This window comes from Petaurus breviceps, unplaced genomic scaffold, assembly GCF_028583685.1.
Source record: "Petaurus breviceps papuanus isolate PSGF00001 unplaced genomic scaffold, PetGlider_PUasm1.0 229, whole genome shotgun sequence".
Taxonomy (NCBI): domain Eukaryota; kingdom Metazoa; phylum Chordata; class Mammalia; order Diprotodontia; family Petauridae; genus Petaurus; species Petaurus breviceps.
In genome coordinates, this window is record NW_027185903.1 from 9,450,551 (window position 1) to 9,469,766 (window position 19,216).

Here is a 19,216-nt window from a genome sequence, read left to right on the forward strand (position 1 = left end):
TTCCTTCCTTCCTTCCTTCCTTCCTTCCTTCCTTCCTTCCTTCCTTCTTGTAGGGAGATGACATGCCAGTGAAGGTAGCTGTAATGCACAGTATTACCTCATAAGCAGTCGAGTTACAAGAATAAAATGCCATGTGAGGTTGAGGGAATGGTGTGGTTACCAACTGAAGGATCAGGGAGGAATTCTCATAGTGGTCTTTGAAGGATGAGTCAGAATTTAGTAGGAAGGGAGAAAAGTCCAGGTCATATCCTCAAGGCCATATGTGACTACAAGTTCCCCACCCTTAGTCCAGGCAATGGGAACAGCCCAAGCAAAGGCAGAATTAGGAAAAAATTATATCAGGGAGGGATTATTTGTTTTATAAAATAATTCAACAGAGGATTAAACAGAAAGGGTTTTTTTTAGTGCATTGTAACAATGGCTTAACTTCAAAAAGAATCTCATTACACAACATTTTAGGAACATTTATTGTTTAAAGCAAAATACACTTCCATAACATTTACTTGTTATGAATGCTTTGCACTTACTTGAAACTGATTTCACTTTATTCTCACAATATCTCTTTAATTCCAGCTCCATGAACACAGTGTCTGGAAACTGAGCTTGTTCTAAAGGCTAGTAGGACAGATTAAAAAAGAAAAAAGATTTTATGCCCTCAAGGGGGTGGGAAGGAGTGTGTGTGTGTGTGTGTGTGTGTGTGTGAGAGAGAGAGAGAGAGAGAGAGAGAACTAGAGCGACAGAGAGAGAGATGTAGACAGAGAGAGGGTGAAGGAGACAGAGACAGACAGAGAGAGATCTGGGCTCAGTGATAGGCAGCCAGTTGTAAAAAGGCTTGGTGCCTGAGTAAGATACCCATCTGGTCCAGGAGGAGGTGTAAAGGAAGGTCTAGTAACTTGGAAAGGGAGCCAGTTTATTTTGTAATGAGGGCTTAGGAGCTAATCTGGAGAAGGGATGGTAAAAGATATGAACCACAGAGGATGGAGACAGAATGCTTTACCAAAACTAGGTTAAAATGCCCTAAACTAAAGGAAAATAAGATAGATAAATATCTCTGTTTTTCAATAATAATGAAAATGCTATGACTATCATTAATGAATCTCCCTTTGCGTCCACAGCTGCTTTTCAGTCTGGAGTGAGATATAACTTTAGAATTTATGGATTGTCTACAAAACATGAAGCTTATTTGCTAGAGAAAAAAACAGGATATACTCAGGAGTTGGGTAAGTTAGAAACATTTAATAGTTCTTGTGCAACTAACATTTAGAACTGATCTTCTGGAAATGAAAGATTTCAACCTCTAAACCATCTTTGTCTCATTTCCCCAGCATCCCAATCAGATTATTTTTTTAAAGTGTTGTTAGTACATACTGGTGAGACCCTGACTGTTCTGGGTCCATATTTTACAGCTGGTTATCTCAGCAATATTAACTGGCTAGGTGGCACAGTGAATATAGAACCCTAAGTCTGAAGTCAGGAAGACCTAAGTTCAAAACCAGCCTCAGATACTTCCTAGCTGTGTGACCCTGGACAAGTCACTCCCCCCAACCCCCTTTATTTGCCTCATTTTCCTCACTTGTAAATGGGGATAATTGTATAGTATCTATGGGAAGCTAGGTGGTTCAGTGGATAGAGCACCAGGCCTGGAGTGAGGAAGATCTGAGTTCAAATCCAGCCTTAGACACTTATTATCTGCGTGACCCTGGGTCACTCCACCCTGTTTCCCTCAACCTTCTCATCCATAAAGCAAGCTGGAGAAGGAAATGTCAAACCACTCCAATGTCTTTGCCAAGAAAATCCCAAATGGGGTCATGGAGAATTGGACATTACTGAACAACAACAATCATACCAAGGCATCCTCCAGACAGAAAAGGCCCTGGTTCTTTCCACATCCATTGCCTAACTTTGACGTTTTCTTCACTGGATGTCCTATATCAGTCATATCATATCCACAAAACAACATGGTACAATAAGGAAAACACTAGACTTGAGCTCACTAACCTGCTATGTGACCTAGAGAAATCACTCCATTATGCTGGGCCTCAGTTTCCCCATCTGTAAAATGAAGAGGTTGGACTAGATGCCTTCTAAGGAGCCTCTTCTAGGCCTAAATCCTGTTTGTAAGTCCACTGATGATTTCTCTACTCTACCTCTCTCCCATTTAGTTTGGCATAGGTTCACATACACACAAACACACACACACACAAACACACACACGCTTGAAGGTCTTCTAGTTGTCTGTAGAAATATTGTGGCAGAGTGGATAGAATTCAGGAACAAAAGCATTGGTAAGATCTGGGTTCAAATCCTGACTCAGATACTTAACTAGCTGCAAGACTGCGGCCAGGTCATGTAACTTCTCTCAGCCTCTATTTCTTCATCTGTAAAGTGGGGATCAACAGCACCAACTTTACAAAAAAAAATGTACATATCGAATTTAACAACCTTTAAAGCATTATTTAAGCATTACCTATTTTAATTCATTTTGTTTAAAGTTTCATTAATCTTGTTTATGTAAGATGAATGGAATGAAAGTATTCTAGAAATCTAAAAAGGAAGAAACTTTTCCCTCCTCACCAACTTCTTTTCCCAGCACTTGACTGCAAACCAGAAGTAACCGTTGACAATTTGGCTTCAACTTCATTGACCTTGATTTGGAAGGATAACTGCACTGATGAACCTCAGTACGGCTTCTTTAAAGGGTACCGTATCTATGTGAAACCTGAAGTGGGGGGCTCCTGCGACGCAGAAACAGAAAATCCAGCTTTCCCAGGTAACATTTACTCAGACATGGAAAAGCAATCTCCTTGTTTTTAAACACATGAAAAATATTTGCCAATTTAGAATATGTCTTTTGATAGTTCCTCTGGTGAAGTTTGTCTTTGTCACCATCTGATAGAAAATAACTTAGTAATTGTCCAAGTTCTTAAGTATATCAAAGTTGCTTGTCTTTACACTGTTCATATGGTATAAGTTGTTCCCTTAGCTCTGCTCATTTCACTCTGGATCAGTTTGTACGAGTCTCCCCACATTTCTTTGAAAGCATCCCTTTTCATCATTTCCTACGTGCAATAACATTCCAAAACCATACTTTGTTCAGCTGTAACCCAATGGGGGACGAGACGGACACTAAGTTTTCAGTTTTTATCACCAGATGCTCTAACCATGATTTCAGAGGCCCTGATGACAAAGAGATGATAGATTCAAGATGGAGAATGAAATGTTAGTTTTTACACATGGGAATTTTTTTTACTCAATTATGCATATTTACTATAGTGTTCTTTTTTTCTTTTAATGGAGGGAAGCAGGAGAGAAAATGAATGCTTGTGAATTGAAAAAAATACAAAGGATTTAAAAAAGAAAATAACCTACTAAGCAAATTATAGTGTAAACAAAATTACATTGGGGATGTTTAGTTCAGTAAAAAAACAACTAGTTTCTGCTTTTAGAACTACTTGTGCATTACCTTCATATGCTCACAAGTAGTGTGCTAATTATAAAGGAGCCTTATCTACTCACTAAAGCAGACCAAAGCAGGACTGGTGCTGGCCTTATTAATGGGGAAGTAAAGAGGGAAAGTATACAAATCCCTGGTACTGCCTTGTGCGGAAACATGCAGAATCCTGTGATAAAAGCATCTATCCGAGGCAAATACCATGTTAGCTCTCCAGACTCTTTCCTATTTCCAGAATCTCACGGGGCACCAGCCTAGCTCCAGGGGTTTCTAAGCCCATTCTGTTTTAGCACCTAACTGGGAAGGCTGTTATGACGATCAAATGAGATATTTGTAAAAAGCACTTAACACAGTGGGGCAGCTAAGCAATGCAGTGGACAGTGCTAGGCCTGGAGTCAGGAAGACTCAAATTCAGACACTTTCTAGTTATGTGACCCTGGGCAAGTCACTTACCACTGTTTGCTCATCTGTAACTCACCTTCTTCATCTGTAAAATGACCTGGAGAAGGAAATGGGAAGTACTATGGCAGTATCTCTGCCAAGAAGGCTCCAAATGGGGTCATGAAGAATCAGACATGACTGAAAAATGACCAAACAACAATAAAACTTAACACAGTGCTTATCACGCAGTAGGCACTATATAGATGTTCATTTCTTTCCCTTCCTCTCTACATGCAAGATTTCTGAGTCTTTCAGATGCTCCTGTGTGTGTGTGTGTGTGTGTGTGATATCCTTTGCCTGAAATGATAAAAAAAAAAATTTGAGGGCGGCTAGTGGTGCAGTGAATAGAGCACTGGTCCTGGAGTCAGGAGGACCTGAGTTCAAATGCGGCTTCAGACACTTAATACAAAACTAGCCATGTGACCTTAGGCAAGTCACTTAATCCCAATTGCCTTGCCTTCCCCCCTCTAAAAAGCAAAAAAAAAAAAAAAAAAAAAAAACCTCTGACCTGGGATGGAGAGTCTAGAGGGGAAAGATGAATGGAAGACTGGCTTTTAGGAAAAGGCTAAGGGAAATATAGATTTTGAAAATGAAAAAATTCTGAGACATTTGTGAGACTGTTAGCTGCCCAGTCCATTCAAGTCATGGTAAACAATGTACAAGTTAACTATTATCTCCTACGCTTTTTTACAAAATAATTTTTTATTGATGTCTTCTGTTTTCTCCTGTGCTTTTAGAGAACTGACAGTTTTCTTTTCTTTTCTTTTTCTAGGTAATACAGTAGGCTGTATATACACAGTTCCAGATACAAAACAAAAGACTTTCAACGTGAAAAAGCTGCAGCCAAATTCAACATACAGCTTTGAAGTCAAAGCATACACAGGTGGTGGAGACAGCCTTGGCAGCATTATCAAGGTCACAACAGGAACCCATGAAAACAGTGAGTTAGAAAAACAAAAATCGCAATAAAGAAGGGACTCTCCTTCCTCCAGGTGCTCCTTGGTGTGGATTTCTCCTTTGCCTCCATCATTCCCTTGAATCATATTTGTTTGTGTATATGTTGTTTCTTCTCCTTATTCGGCTCCACTTTTTCCCTCCTTCTCTTTCTCTACTTTATCTTCTTTGTCTTCCTCCACCTCCTCCTTCTTCTTTTTATTTTTTTGCTTTTTAGAGGGGGGAAGGCAGGGCAGTTGGGGTTAAGTGACTTGCCTAAGGTCATATGGCTAGTTTTTGTGTTGTGTCTGAGGCTGGATTTGAACTCATGTTCTCCTGACTCCAGGGCGTGTGCTTTATTCACTGCGCCACCTAGCTGCCTTCTTCTAATATAAACTCCTTCAGGGCAGAAACTATTTTGTGGATTTTGCAGTCTTGTTTTTGTATCCCTAGCTCCAAGCATAGTATCTTGAACTGGGATAGAAGTTTAATTGTTCATTGAACTTAATTTCCATTTAACATTCAGCCATTCATTTGGCAAACACTTTTAGATTCTATGTACAAGTCAATGGTAATACAAAGATGAAAAATAATATAATCCTCACCCTTACAGAATTTATAATCTATAAGGGGAATACAACATGTATGCAATATAATTTGAGATAGACTGTGTAAGGGAGGTCAAAGTAGCTCGAGAGACAGAAGAAGAACAGAACACAGAAAGCTTCACAGAGGAGGTGGTATGTGCACTGGGCCTTGAAAGAAGAGAAAGGATTTCAGCAGGGGAATATATGGTTGTATGGACAGAGAGGGTGGTGTGGAGAAGGGGATTTGTGTATGGGGAGAATTTCTTTCAGGCATGGAAGAAGGGTACAGAAGTGGAGGATAGATTATGCAGAGAGAATTGAGAGAGGGTAAAATGAGTACAGAAATGCATTTTAAAAGATCTTCATACAAGCTGCTAATGACAAAAAAAAACCATTTGTCTAGAGTTTGGCAAATCGAATAAGAAAATAGGTAGAGAAAAGTGATATAAATCATTGACCTCCTTGGGATACCTGTTTACCACTCTGATAACTGGGTTAAAGTGTATGAACAGCTCACTAACTTTTCTAGATAATTCCAAATTATTTTCTAGAACAAATGGACCAAACTACAGTTTTACCAAGTGTATTAATGTGCTATTATGTAATAATATGCTATAATATTAATAATAAAATAAAAAAATAATAATAATGTGCTATTTTCTTTCTATCTTTTCAACATTATTATCATCTTTTCCCATCTTTTCAAATTTAAGGGGATATTTAATTTGCATTTCTCTTATCATTAGCAATTTGGAACATTTTTTAAAAATGTAGTCATCAAGGTTGTGTGTACATGCATATATATGTATATATAATATTGTTCATATCCTTTGACCCCTTATCTGTTGGATAAGGTGTTAGTTAGAAATATTGGACAGGAAAAAATAAAATTTCTGTCATGGGTAAAAGCTGAGGATTAATAAACTATTTTCCTAATTTTCAATATTGATCTTATGGTAGAACAAAAAGTTATTCACTTAAAAATTATTCTTCTTTCTTCAGCCAATTTAATGATGACTATAATATTTCCAATGGCCTTCTTTTCTCTGCTTCTCATCATCGGGTTGAATTTGAAAATTCAGTGGTAAGTGTTATAAAGCCTTCCTATTAGGAAAGACAGAGCCTTATTAAAACTAGAAAAAGCCAGTTGGAATTCAATTGAAAATCATTGAATTGGGGCGGCCAGGTAGCACAGCACGTAAGAGCACTGGCCCCAGTGTCGGGATGACCTAGGGATCGAATCTGGGCTCAGACACTTAGCACCCACCCAGAAACACCTGGCCGTGTAACCTTGAGCAAGTTACTTAACCCCAATTGCTTATAAAAAAAGTAATTGAATTTGCTAGGAAGAAAAAAACAGAAAAGGAAAGAGAGAAAGAAGCCATAGACCAACCTATTCAATTAAGTTTTTTGTGGTATTTTTAGTGTGGGTGAATGAAGAGAAAAAGACTTTTTTTTGTTTAAAATTATTTCACATAGAAATGTTTGGATATATTGATCATTTAATGCCACTTTTGTTGTGGTCTTAGGGTGAAGGAGAAGTGCTTCCCTGATATTCCAGACCCTTATAAGAGCAGTGTCCTGTCACTGATGAAATTCAAGGTGAGAAACAGTGAAAAAGTAATATATAGTGAATGTGGAGGAAGGGAGTCTAGCAATACCAGATCTCGAACTATACTTCAAAATAGTAATCATCAAAACAATTTGATATAGGTCAAGAAACAGGGAGATCATTGGGACAGTTTAAGTACACGCTATATAAAGCAAATGAGCACAACAGCCTAATGTTGGATAAAACCAAAGATTAGCTTTTGGGGTAAGGCCTCCCTATATAAGAAAAAATTGTTGGGAAAACTGGGAAGCAGATTGGCAGAAACAAGTTACTTATAGATCAACATCTCATACTGTATACCAAGATAAGCCCTAAATAGGGACATAATTTAGACCTCAAGGGTGATATCATAGACAATTTACAGAGAAAGGAAATTAACTATCAGACCTATCTGTGGATAGTAGAAAGAATTCATGAACAAACAAGATCTGGAGGGGATCAAAGGTAAAATGGGTAATTTTAATTCCATAAAATTTCAAAGGTTTTGCCCAAATAAAACCAATGTAACAAAAATTAGAAAAGAAACTAGTAAATGGTGAAAAAATTGCAGCAAGTTTTTCTGATAAAGGTTTCATTTCTGAGATCAGTAGGAAACTGATTCAAATTTATGAGAATGAGATCCATTCCCTGACTGATAAGAGGTCAAAGAATACAAATGGGCGGTTTTCAGAGGAAGAAATGAAAATTATTAATAACCATACTTTTAAAATTCTCTAAATCACAAATAATTAGAGAAATACAAATAAAACAACTCTGAGGTTCTCCTTCACATTTATCATATTGGCAGAATTGACCAAAAAAAATGGAAAATGACAAATCTTAAGGGGATATGGGAAAAGAGGTAGAGTAGTGCACTATTGGTGAAACTGTAGACTTACTCGGTTACGATGGAAAACAATTTGTAACTATGCCCCCAAAGCTATTAAAGTGTGCATACACTTTGACCCAGCTATACTAGTACTAGGTCTATACCCCAAAGAGATCAAAACAAGAGGAAACAAGCCCTGTATGTACCAAAATATTTATAGCAGCTCTTTTTGTGGTCACAAAGATTTGGAAACTGAGGGGATCCCCTGTTAGTTGGGGAATGACTGAACAAATGGTGTTCTATGGACTATTATTGTGCTGTAAGAAATGATGAAGCAGATGGATTCAGAGAAACTTGGGAGGAATTTTTTGAATTAATACATAATGAAGTGAGGAGAACCAGGAGGAGAACAATGTATATATGTAAATAGGAACAACAGTATGATAAAGACAACTTTGAAAAACTGAATAGCTCTGATCAACTCAATAACTAACAACCAGTTCAGAGGTTATAAGATGAAACACACTATGTGTGTGTATGTATGTGTGTATACATTTCCACTCTGACATATATCATTTATGCATATATGCCTACATGTATGTACATGCATGTATGTGTATATATATATATTTGACACTACCAATGCAGGAATTTGTTTTACTACCATATGTTTATAATAGGGGTTTTGTTTTCTTACTTTCTCAAGGGAGGGAGAAGGCAGATTTTTATTGACTGAAACAAAATTAATTTTAAAAATATGGCATAGCTTATATAAGATCATCGATTCTACAGCTGTAAGACACCCTGAATTAGATACTGTTGGATCAGACCTATGATGGCAGTGCTTTCCTTGGACCTGTAAAGGAAAATAGGAAAAAAAATAGGCTTCTAATGGAGACAGACATCAAGAAGGGGATGAAAACAGGTTGTCCATTTTTACTCCTAAACAGGAAAATTAAAATGAATGGGTTAAAGGTAGTTTGAATCCTGCTTTTAAACCATCACCTTCAATCAGCTGCTGTGATCAGGATAAAACAACGAAGCACCGTCTCAGTTATTAGGATGAGAAATGTTTAAAAACAGGTTATTTTTTCTGAACTTTATACATTTGCCTGCTTTAGCAATTATTTTGTCGATTATTTTCTAGGGCAATATTCACCAGGCCATATTGAATACGAGTGACTGCATTCCTGACACCATTGAAGTCGTGAACAAGCCAGAAATAAGTAAAACACAGGGATCGAGGACATTACTTATGGGGAATGAGATCACCACACCTGCCTATCTCTACCTCCTTCCAACAGGAAAAGAGGCCTTGGACTCTCAAGCTTGCATCTGTTTTGAGAACTTCACGTATCGTCAGGCAGCATCTGACTCTGGGTCTTGTAGCCAACATCCGATGATACCCACTGACCCAGCAAGGTCTGTGGAGCCTCCTGAGCATTTACTAAAGGTAGAAAGGGACTACATTGGATCATTGGGCAATATTCCTGCTGGAGAAGAAGCCAGTTTGAATTATGTATCCCAATTGGCCCCAACCATGTCTGGAGACAAAGGTAGTTCTTTCCCGGATCTTCCCGAGCCAGCACACTGCTCAGAGTATAAGATGCAAATGGTGATGCCTACAGGTGTGGCTCTGTCCCTTCCCCTAGAAGGTGACAGACCCATCTCAATCACCTCTTTAGACCAACGTGAAAAGCCATGCTAACCAGTATACAAGTTTCACACCTTCATACTCCATATCACCGAGTTCTACATCCTCTGTGCTTGTGAGCTGAAGGTACAATGTTGATGACACATCTGGTACCACCCCTCAGTCACTACAAGGGGCCATAGACTGCATGTGTAAAAGAGACCTACAGCACCATGGAAATCCTCTTGAGCTTTATAGCCAGAAGAACATTTTGCATATTCTTCTGCTTACCGTGGAAAAAAAAAAACAAGGCTGGCCTTAGAAACAGTGCCTGAGGGAGCTTATTTACTATGCTGCCTTTTCATAATAAAACTCATTTTCTGATAGGCACTTTATCTTTTTCTCAATTGTTTTTTAAAAAGGTAGCTTTCAAGGCTGCCATCTCAGGACCATCCAGCTCCATTTCTGAGAGAAACTGTTTCCACTGAGTCCTGCTTCTGCACTTAGAACTTTAGAGACAAAAGGATTATACTTGGATGCTTATTTTATAAACTGAATCTCAAAGGCGATACATTTCAGCAAATACAACTTGGTGGTCATTCATTCTGGCTAGGTACTATGGGAACAGATTTGGGGGGATAATAGATTGATGTTTTGGAGCATATATTGAACTGATTTGAAGATGATGCCGTAGGTGCACATGTATCTGAAGGGAGTAAAAACCAAAGTAACCGTTACAAGATGCAAGACAATGCATGGAGACCTTCTATCACTGAAGGCCCTTCCCCTTTCTTTCAGTGACTTGGTTTTGTTTTTTTCTACTCTGAAATTTTTTTTCTTCTTTCCTTAAAAATCCCCTTCACCATCAATAGCTATTTTTTTTTCCATCAAGAATATCACTTCTGAAAATCCCCCTTATTCTGTTTATGGTAGAGTGTTAAATAAAGAAGAAACAACACTGATGGATTTTAGTACCCTCAAAAAGAAATATAAAATACCAGGTTTAATGAAATAAACTTTAGGTGTTCATTTAACAAGATTAAAAACACACACTATAAAAGTGGAGGTAATTTTAATGGGCTGATCATTAGCTCAGCCCATTACATTCAAATGCCACATCATCTCTCACATTCACCCCTTTCGCTTCCATCTATGAGGCTATTACCGAGTTCCTATTTCAGGCCCTTATAACCTCTTATCTCGACAATTGCTATAACGTCCTAATTAGTTTCCCTGCTTCAAATCTCTATTCTTCTGAATCCATCTTTCTCCCTGTTGCCAAAATAATATTTGTAAGGTACAGGTCTGATTGTGCCACTCCCTTCCTAAGAAAATCTTCAATGACTCCCCAGTTGCTGCTAGGATAAAATATCAATTCCAGTTTAATACTTAAAAGTCCTTTCCAAGATGATTCTACCTTATTTTCCTTATTTTAATGGACATGTCCCTTCACTCACCTTCATAGTTTCTATTCCAAGTCAAAATCCACCTCTTGCCTCCATACATTTGCATAGGCCGTTTCTCCTTCATGGAATGTATGCCCTCCTCACCTCTACCTTAGCTAATTTTTTTTTTAAAGCAATCGGGGTTAAGTAACTTGGTCAAGGTTACATGGCCAGTTATTTCTGGGTGTGGTGCTGAGTATCTGAGCCCAGATTTGATCCCAGGTCATCCCAACACTGGAGCTGGTGCTCTTACTCGCTGAGCCACCTGGCTGCCCCTAAGCAATTGGGGTTAAGTAACTTGCTCAAGGTTACATGGCCAGGTGTTTCTGGGTGGGTGCTAAGTGTCTGAGCCGGGGATTTGATCCCCAGGTCGTCCCGACACTGGAGCCGGAGCTCTTACTCACTGTGCTACCTGGCCACCCCACCTTAGCTACTTTTAAAAATAAATTGTATTTATTTTCAAAGATTAGTCTTCTTTCTCTCCCCCTTCTCCCTCTACCTACCCTCTACTCCCCACCAAGAAAGCCAACTCACCCCCACAAAAAAAACTCCTATAATAAACATGGAAGTCAAACAAAATAAATTTCTCACTGCCCATGTCTAAAAAACAATGCCCATACTCTGTGTGCATCACTTCTTTATCAGGAGGTGGGCAAAATATTTCATCCTTGTTCCTCGGGAGTTGTGGTTGGTCATTGTGATCAATTCTCAAGATTTTGTTAGATGTACACATGTATATATCTGTATCTGTATCTATCTATCTATCTATCTATCTATGTATCTATCTATCTACACACATTATATGTATATATACACACACATTTTTAATCAACCAAGATCTGCCTTAAACCTACTCTCCTCCCCACCCTACCCCACCCTGCAACCCCTCTATCTTCATTGAAAGAGAAAAAAAAAACCCCACACCAAAATCCACTACAAATATGTATAGTTAATCATAACAAATTTGCACATTGGTGATATGAAAATATTTGTCTCATTCTTCATTCTGAATCCTTCATCTCTTTATCAGAAGAATGTTTCATCATTAGTCCCCTGAAATATTGATTGGTCATTACTTTGATAAAAGTTTAGCACAATAGTATTGTCACATTTATAGATCATAACTTGCTCATCCACTTGCCCAAATTATGGACACCTACTCAGATTCTCATTCTTTGCCACCCCATTAAGAACTATAACTACTTTTGTATATCCTTAGAATTTGTAATCATTCCCCTAGTCTATTCTTTCTCTCCACTTTCTTTCTCTCTATTGCCTCATTGAGTGAAATGTATTTCTCTACCTATGTATGTATTCTTTCGAGCAGTTCAGATAGGAGAGTATTCATGTCAGCTGCTCCCCTCACTCCCTCCTTGTTAGTGTGGAAGCCTACTAGTGTACCCTCAATATATGAAATAATTTGCTCTGTATTTTCCTTCCCTTCTTTCCTCACCCAAACATATTCTGCTTCCCCTCTTTCCATTCTTTTCTTTAAGCTCACCAAGACTTACTAGAACCATTCTCAGGCCTTGTCTCATTGGACTTCCTTTAGGGTTCATAGAAGATCATCACGTATTATTTCCTCATCTCTGATTGTATGGAGTTTATCAATTGTTTTGTCATTTATCATTGTTCATTCATGTTCACCTTTTTATGTTTCTCATCAGGAATGCTTGGAAGTCCTCTATTTCACTGAAGGCCCATTAGAAGGACCTGTACAATTGTACATAGTTTTGTTGGTCATTATTCTTCATTGTAAACCCATATTTTCTTCCTTCTGAAGTATTGTGTTCCAAGTTTTCCACTTCTTTATAATGGTAGCTGCTAAATAATATGCGATCCTGATTATGGCTTCTTACTACTTGAATCATTTCTTCCTGGCTGCTTGGAATACTTTTTTCTTTGACTTGGAAGTTCTGGGTTTTTAGCTATGATGTTTCCTGGATGTTTTCATTTTGAGGTTTCTTTCAGGAGACAGGTGGATTCTTTTTATTTCTGTTTTGTCTTCTGGTTTTAAGAGATCTGAGGAATTAAGATTCTTAAAATAGAAAGTCTAGGCTCTTTGGTCATGGCAATGATAATCCAGTGATTCTTAATTTTGTTTTCACTGATCTGCTTTCTAGGTCAATCGTTTTTGCTAGATGGTACTGCTGGCTTCTGAAATTTTTTTCTCCATACAATGCCCAGGGCCTCCATAACACAGCACAGGTCCCTTCTCACTACGTTCTAGATCTGCGACCTGGAAGTGGATCATGGGTGACAAAGCTACCAGTTCAGGCTGTCATGATGGTCTAATTGAGTTCTAAGATCTCTTGCTCTGGTACACAGCTTTCTTCTGAGTGCTGAAGGGCTCTGTACTCCACTTGTTTCTAACCTAATTAGTCCCTAGATTTGTTTCTTTCTCCCTATGCTGACTTGGACTGTGACTTTTTCTGGATTTGTCCATCAAGATTAAGTCTGGTGCATTTTCTAGATGTTTGTGAAAAGGTACTTGCCTGTACTTCTTCCTTGGCTTGGCTCTCCTACTTTACCTTTCTTTAAAGTTCGGCTCTGGTGCTACCTCCTATAAACTTTTCTTGTCTTCTAAAATTACTAGTTAAGGGTTCCCTCCTTCCTCAGATTAGCTTGTATTTTCTTATATGTGTGTTTTCAAATCACTCCTTCTTGTATGCAGAGACAATTTCATTTTTTATCTTTTTATGTCTAGTACCTTGCAAACAGCATTTTAATAAATGTTTGGTTGAATATCTGACTCTTTCAAGCTTCCTAAGTTTTGGGGCTATCATTCATTCTAAACCTAAGATACCCAAGTCTTCCTGCTTCATGATATAGCAGTGTTGAAATGACAGAGAAAATATGATGGGGGTGGCTAGGTGGCACAGTGAATAGAGCACCGGCCCTGAAGTCAGGAGGACCTGAGTTAAAATCTGGCCTCAGACACTTAACACTTACTAGCTGTGTGACCTTGGACAAGTCACTTAACCCCAATTGCCCTGCCTTCCCCCTCCAAAAAGCAAGAAAAAAAAAAAAAAAGAAAAGAAAATATGATAAGCTGTTCCTGCATTCTCCATGAGTAAAGGATAGCTGGCTGTTCCCTTTTGGTCAGGGTGTCCTAAGAGAGAATAACCAAGTCTTATATGAAAAGAACCTGTCAGATCTTTCTCCTGCCCCATCCGGCATTTTAGGCACATACAATGTAGAGAATTCTTTTCTGCTTGGACTATGTCCCCTAGACAACAGAGAGCTTTCTTCAGGGAAAGGTGGGTTAGGCATCTGCAAAAAAACATAAAGGTAGGGAAGGAACTATTTAAAATCATCTGTCACTCACAAGGAGCCTTTTGGGTTTGTAGAGTCAAGGTATTGCCTGGTATTTATGTTTCTTCATCAAAATGGAAGTTTGTCACTTTATGAATTACTTACACATCAATCTGCACACACCATGTTTATTAGCAATGACTGATTTTGGATAGAATCACTTCTTAACATGGCCTTTTGATATTTCAAATGTAAAAGTTATTTCAAAGTCTTATATTGGTAATTTAAGCCATAACAAAATATTTCAACTTAACACCGTATTAAGTGACTTTCCCATTATTACACATTAAGAGTTTTCCTGATTATCCCTTACACTGGGATTGCATCTCCTGAAAATGTCCCACAAGTTTCATAACCAAGGGCTTTCACAATCCTTTTCACACTTGTGGCAGCTACAAAAAGTCTGTTTCCCACAATTTTCTGAGGGTTTAAAAGAGAAAGGCTAGTGATACAAAATTTGAGGATAAGCCCTTTAATAATAACTTAATAACTCAACTAATATAAGAGTAGAGATTAAGAAAAGGAAGACTAGAATGAGAGAAAAAAAGGAGGTGGAGGGATCATAAGTGATATAGGGCAAAAGGAGAACAGGTAAACAGGAAGAGAAGGAACTATTCATTGCTTTTAAATTGAAACAAAGTAATAAGATAATATTGTAGGATAAAAACAACCTGAATTTTAAAGCTTAGGCAAAACAGGACATCTCTCCCTGACCTAAACCTCAGGGAAAATAAGAGTTTGGTTTCTAACAACATTTTAAATTTCAATGCATATTTGTATGCAGTGTACCAATTATTACTGTATACATTTTGAACATTATCTATAGACTCACAGAACTTTTGAGATGGAAAGGAGATACCAGTTCAATCTCATCATTTTACTGATGAGGAAACCAAGGCCCAGAAATGTTGTCCTTTGCTCGATGTAAAGTTGCTTTGCTGGCACACAGCTAGGACTTGATATCTTACTCCTAAGCCACTGTTTTTGCTAACTACACTATGATGTCAAGGTGGGTTTCACCTAGAGATGGCAATCTATTCATGCCTGCACATCCTCGTGACTCTCATGTTTTTCCATGAAATCACCATGGGCAGGGACAGGGAGTCTAAATAACTCGATAGCAGTCTTGCTTGTGATTGCCTGACACCTAGAAAATAGCAATGGGGGGCATGGGCTGTCTGTCCATTGGTTATCCCTTGCTCTTATGTGATTTTTTTTTTCTTACAATACTTTACTTGCGTTGTGTTGCAGCCTGATCACATCCAGTATATGATTTGTCCTTTGAATGATCAACTTCAGTTTTTTAGAGCCTATAGGATTTCATTCTCATAGTAAAATAATATCACTACAGTACCCCCTCTTAGTAAACTACCCTTTCTTCATTGTAAAGCTATAATTTTCTTTTTGCTGTTGTTTTTTGTTTCTTTGCTTTTTGGAGGGCAATTGGGGTTAAGTAACTTGCCCAAGGTCACACGGCTAGCCCTGGAAAGACAGGTGGACTCTGGCAGAGAACCGCAGAGGCCTTGACCTTCTTTTTCTTAAACAGGGTGGCCTGTGTGCAGCCTTTGGTGAGGCTTGTTGCTTCTATGCAAACAATTCTGGAGTGGTGCGGGAGAGTCTGAAGTCGGTACGCCAGAATATACAGAATAGACAGAGGGAGTTGGAAAAGTCTGAGAACTGGTATCAGTCCCTGTTCCAGACATCCCCCTGGCTCACTACATTGGTATCAGCCTTGGATGGTCCTCTCCTCCTCCTGACCATAGCCCTGATTGTAGGACCCTGTCTCATTAATTGCTTTCTACAATTTGTCAAGTCCCGTGTCAACTCCGTTAAATGTTAATTGTCAGGGACCCTGCTACCATCCTTTAGGAACAGAATTGGGTAACCTGGATGATGTGGCCCCAGCCATGTCAAAGGTTTGACATACCTACAAAGAAAAGTAGGGAATGTTGAGCACAACTCCATCCTTCCCTCCCCCAACTGATCTATGAGCAGGAAGAAGGTTTAATACAACTCCACCCTTATTCCTGCTGGATATTTCTCCATTCTGCCCCGCCCCCCCCTCCTCCACCCCCCCCCCCCCATATATTCTCCATCTCCAACCATTCTAGGTTCCCTGTCCCTCAGCCTAGGGTAAACTTCTTGGGCTCAGGAAATTCAAATATACACTGACCAATCACTGACTAGTTCCAGCTTCCGTAACCTGACCATTGGAATCTCTTTAAAAACTGGCACATTGTCCATGCCAACTCACTGTCTGATCTGGGTATGTGACGCCAGCAGTCCCGTGGCAATAAAATCCACTTCCAAATTTTACTCTTGGGGATCTTTTGTCTTGCTCCTTTCCGCTCAACATTTATGCTATAAAATTGTTACAACTAATCTTTAACAAATAACATTATGATATTTAACTGATCAAAATTAATTGAATTCCACTCAGTTTTTTTTGTAATATTTTCATGAAAAGAACTTAAACATAAGAGAAATTATACCATTTTCCAAAGGAAGCACTAGGAATATTGCTTCGTTTTTAGTCTAATTTCCACTTAAAGAAAATGTTGCTCCATTTAAAAGGTGGATTTCCTGGAGCTCCCATGCCCTATGATCACAGATACCTGGGGAAGACTGTTTTTTTCAAGAATAATACCAAAAAAAGCTTTCAAGGGAAAAATGTTAAATGATCAAACTATATATTATTGATGTTACGTTTCAATCTGTAGCTTGTAAAAAAATAATTTTGCCTGGCAGTCACTATTTAAGAAGCATTTTGGAGAAATAGGACCTCCAAGCACCTCTGGCTCCCACCTTCCCCAATCCATGTAAAAGAGGACTCTGAACAAACTTTGGAGCTGCAGAACCCACAAAATGATACAAAGAAGCTAACCTCCCACTGAGGACAGCCCATCGGGCTGGCAGGAACTGGCCAGCGCATTGCTGTGGGAGGCGAGCCCAGCTCCATGCTGAGGCTTTCACCCCAGGGTGGGCCTGACCAGCTGCAGGACACAGGGACTCCAGATCAGCAGTAGCTGTGGCAGTCCAGAATTATCAACAAACACATAGATGCTAAGGACAAAGTGAGAGGTCAGTGCAGTGTGAACTTTGGGACTCAGTAGTTGGGAGTGCATCAGCTTGTGGCAGCTTCAACTCTTGGCCTGCAGACTGTAGGGGGACCAAGTGAACAGTCTGAGGGGTAATCACTCTTGCTTTCACCTGCTTGGATCTGGATTGCGGTCTAGGGTGGAGGTCCTGGGGTGTGTGACCAGCTTGCCAGAGCGTGTGGGGGCTTCAGAGAGGGCACACAACTAATACCTCCAGCAGCTGAGAAAACCCCAGGGTTTGCAAGTAAAGGAAGCAAACAGAAGAATCCAACATTAGACTCCTATTTTGGGGACAAAAAGGATCAAAGCATGGAACAGGAGGAAGACAGTGAAGTCAGAACTCCTGCACCAAAAGCTTAAAAGGAAAATACGAGCTGGTTACAGGCCATGGAGGACCTTAAGAAGCAGATAAGAGAAGTGGAGGAAAAATTGGGAAGAGAAATGAGAACGATGCAAGAAAATTATGAAATGAGAGTCAACAGCCTGAGGAAAATAACACCTTAAAAAACAGACTAACTCAACCGGCAAAAGAGGCTCAAAAAGTCAATGAGAAGAATGCCTTAAAAAGCCGATTTTGCCAGATGGAAAAAGAATCTCAAAAGCTCACTGAAGAGAATCATTCCTTCAGAATTAGAGTGGAGCAAATAGAAGCTAATGACTTTATGAGAAATCAAGATGCTGTTAAAACAGATCCAAACAAATGAAAGACTAGAAGGCAATGTCAAATATCTCATGGGAAAAACCACTAACTTGGAAAATAGATCCAGGAGAGATAATTTAAAAATTATTGGACTATCTGAAAGCCATGATCAAAGAATGAACCTAGAAATCATCCTCCAAGAAATTCTCAAGGAAAACTGCCCTGATGTTTTAGAACCAGAGGGCAAAACAGAGGTTGAAAGAATCTACCGATCACTCCCTGAAAAAGATCCCAAAAAGAAAACTCCTAGGAATATTATAGCCAGGTTGCAAAACTCCTAGATCAAGGAGAGAATATTACAAGTAGCCAGAAAGAAACAATTTGAATATTGTGGAAACACAATCAGGATAACTCAGGATCTGGCTGCTTCTACATTGAGGGATCGAAGGGGATGGAATATGATATTCTGGAGGGCAAAGGAGCTGAGATTAAAACCAAGAATCACCTGCCCAGCAAAACCGAGTATCATGTTTCAGGGGGAAATATGGTCATTCAGTGGAATAGAGGACTTTCAAGCATTCTTGATGAAAAAAAACAGCTGAATAGAAAATTTGACATTGATACAAGAAGCAAGAGAAGCATGAAAAGGTAAACAGGGAAAAGAAATCATAAGAACTCATCAAAGTTGAACTATTAACATTCCTACATGAAAAAATGATAATTGTAACTGATGAAACTTTTCTCAGCATGAAAATAGTTGAAGGGAACAGAAATATATATATATATAAGGTGAAATTGAGAGGTGAGAGAATATAATGAGAGGAGATGGGGAGAGACAGAATGGGGTAAACTATCTGATGGAAAATGGTTACAATGGAGGGGAAGAATAGGAAGGCAAAAGGGAATGGGTCAACCTTATTCTCACTGAATTTGGCTTATGGAGGGAATGACATACACACTAAACAGGGTATCTCAACCTACAGGAGAGTAGGGGGGAAGGGGATGAGAGGGGGGATGATGGAAGGGAGGACAGTTTGGGGAGTAGGGAAGTTGGAAGCACCCACTTTTGAAAAGGGACAGAATCAAAGTAGAGAATAGAACAAGTGGGAGATGGGATAGGAGGGAGGGAAATAGTCTTTTACAATGTATCTACTATGTTAATGTTTTGCATTAGCCACACATGTACAACCTATACTGAATTGCTTGTCCTCCCAGTAAGGGTGGGTGACAAGGAAGGAAGGGAATGAATCTGG

The 19,216-nt window shown here is 39.0% G+C and overlaps 1 protein-coding gene across 5 annotated transcripts in view; it reads left to right on the forward strand.

Annotated features, from left to right (window-relative positions):
• Positions 1 to 10,427, forward strand: part of OSMR (oncostatin M receptor) — an 85,283-nt gene extending 74,856 nt beyond the window's left edge. For 4 of the 5 annotated variants that reach the window (XM_069096188.1, XM_069096187.1, XM_069096186.1 and 1 more), the window contains 6 exons: positions 1,116 to 1,220; positions 2,591 to 2,770; positions 4,665 to 4,832; positions 6,415 to 6,496; positions 6,942 to 7,014; positions 8,980 to 10,427. In XM_069096188.1, coding sequence (XP_068952289.1) covers positions 1,116 to 1,220; positions 2,591 to 2,770; positions 4,665 to 4,832; positions 6,415 to 6,496; positions 6,942 to 7,014; positions 8,980 to 9,540 — 1,169 coding nt within the window. In that variant the 3' untranslated portion in view covers positions 9,541 to 10,427. The remainder of the gene's footprint in view (positions 1 to 1,115; positions 1,221 to 2,590; positions 2,771 to 4,664; positions 4,833 to 6,414; positions 6,497 to 6,941; positions 7,015 to 8,979) is intronic. The other variant, XM_069096189.1, reaches the window with a different exon arrangement.
• Positions 10,428 to 19,216: the final 8,789 nt, after the last annotated feature.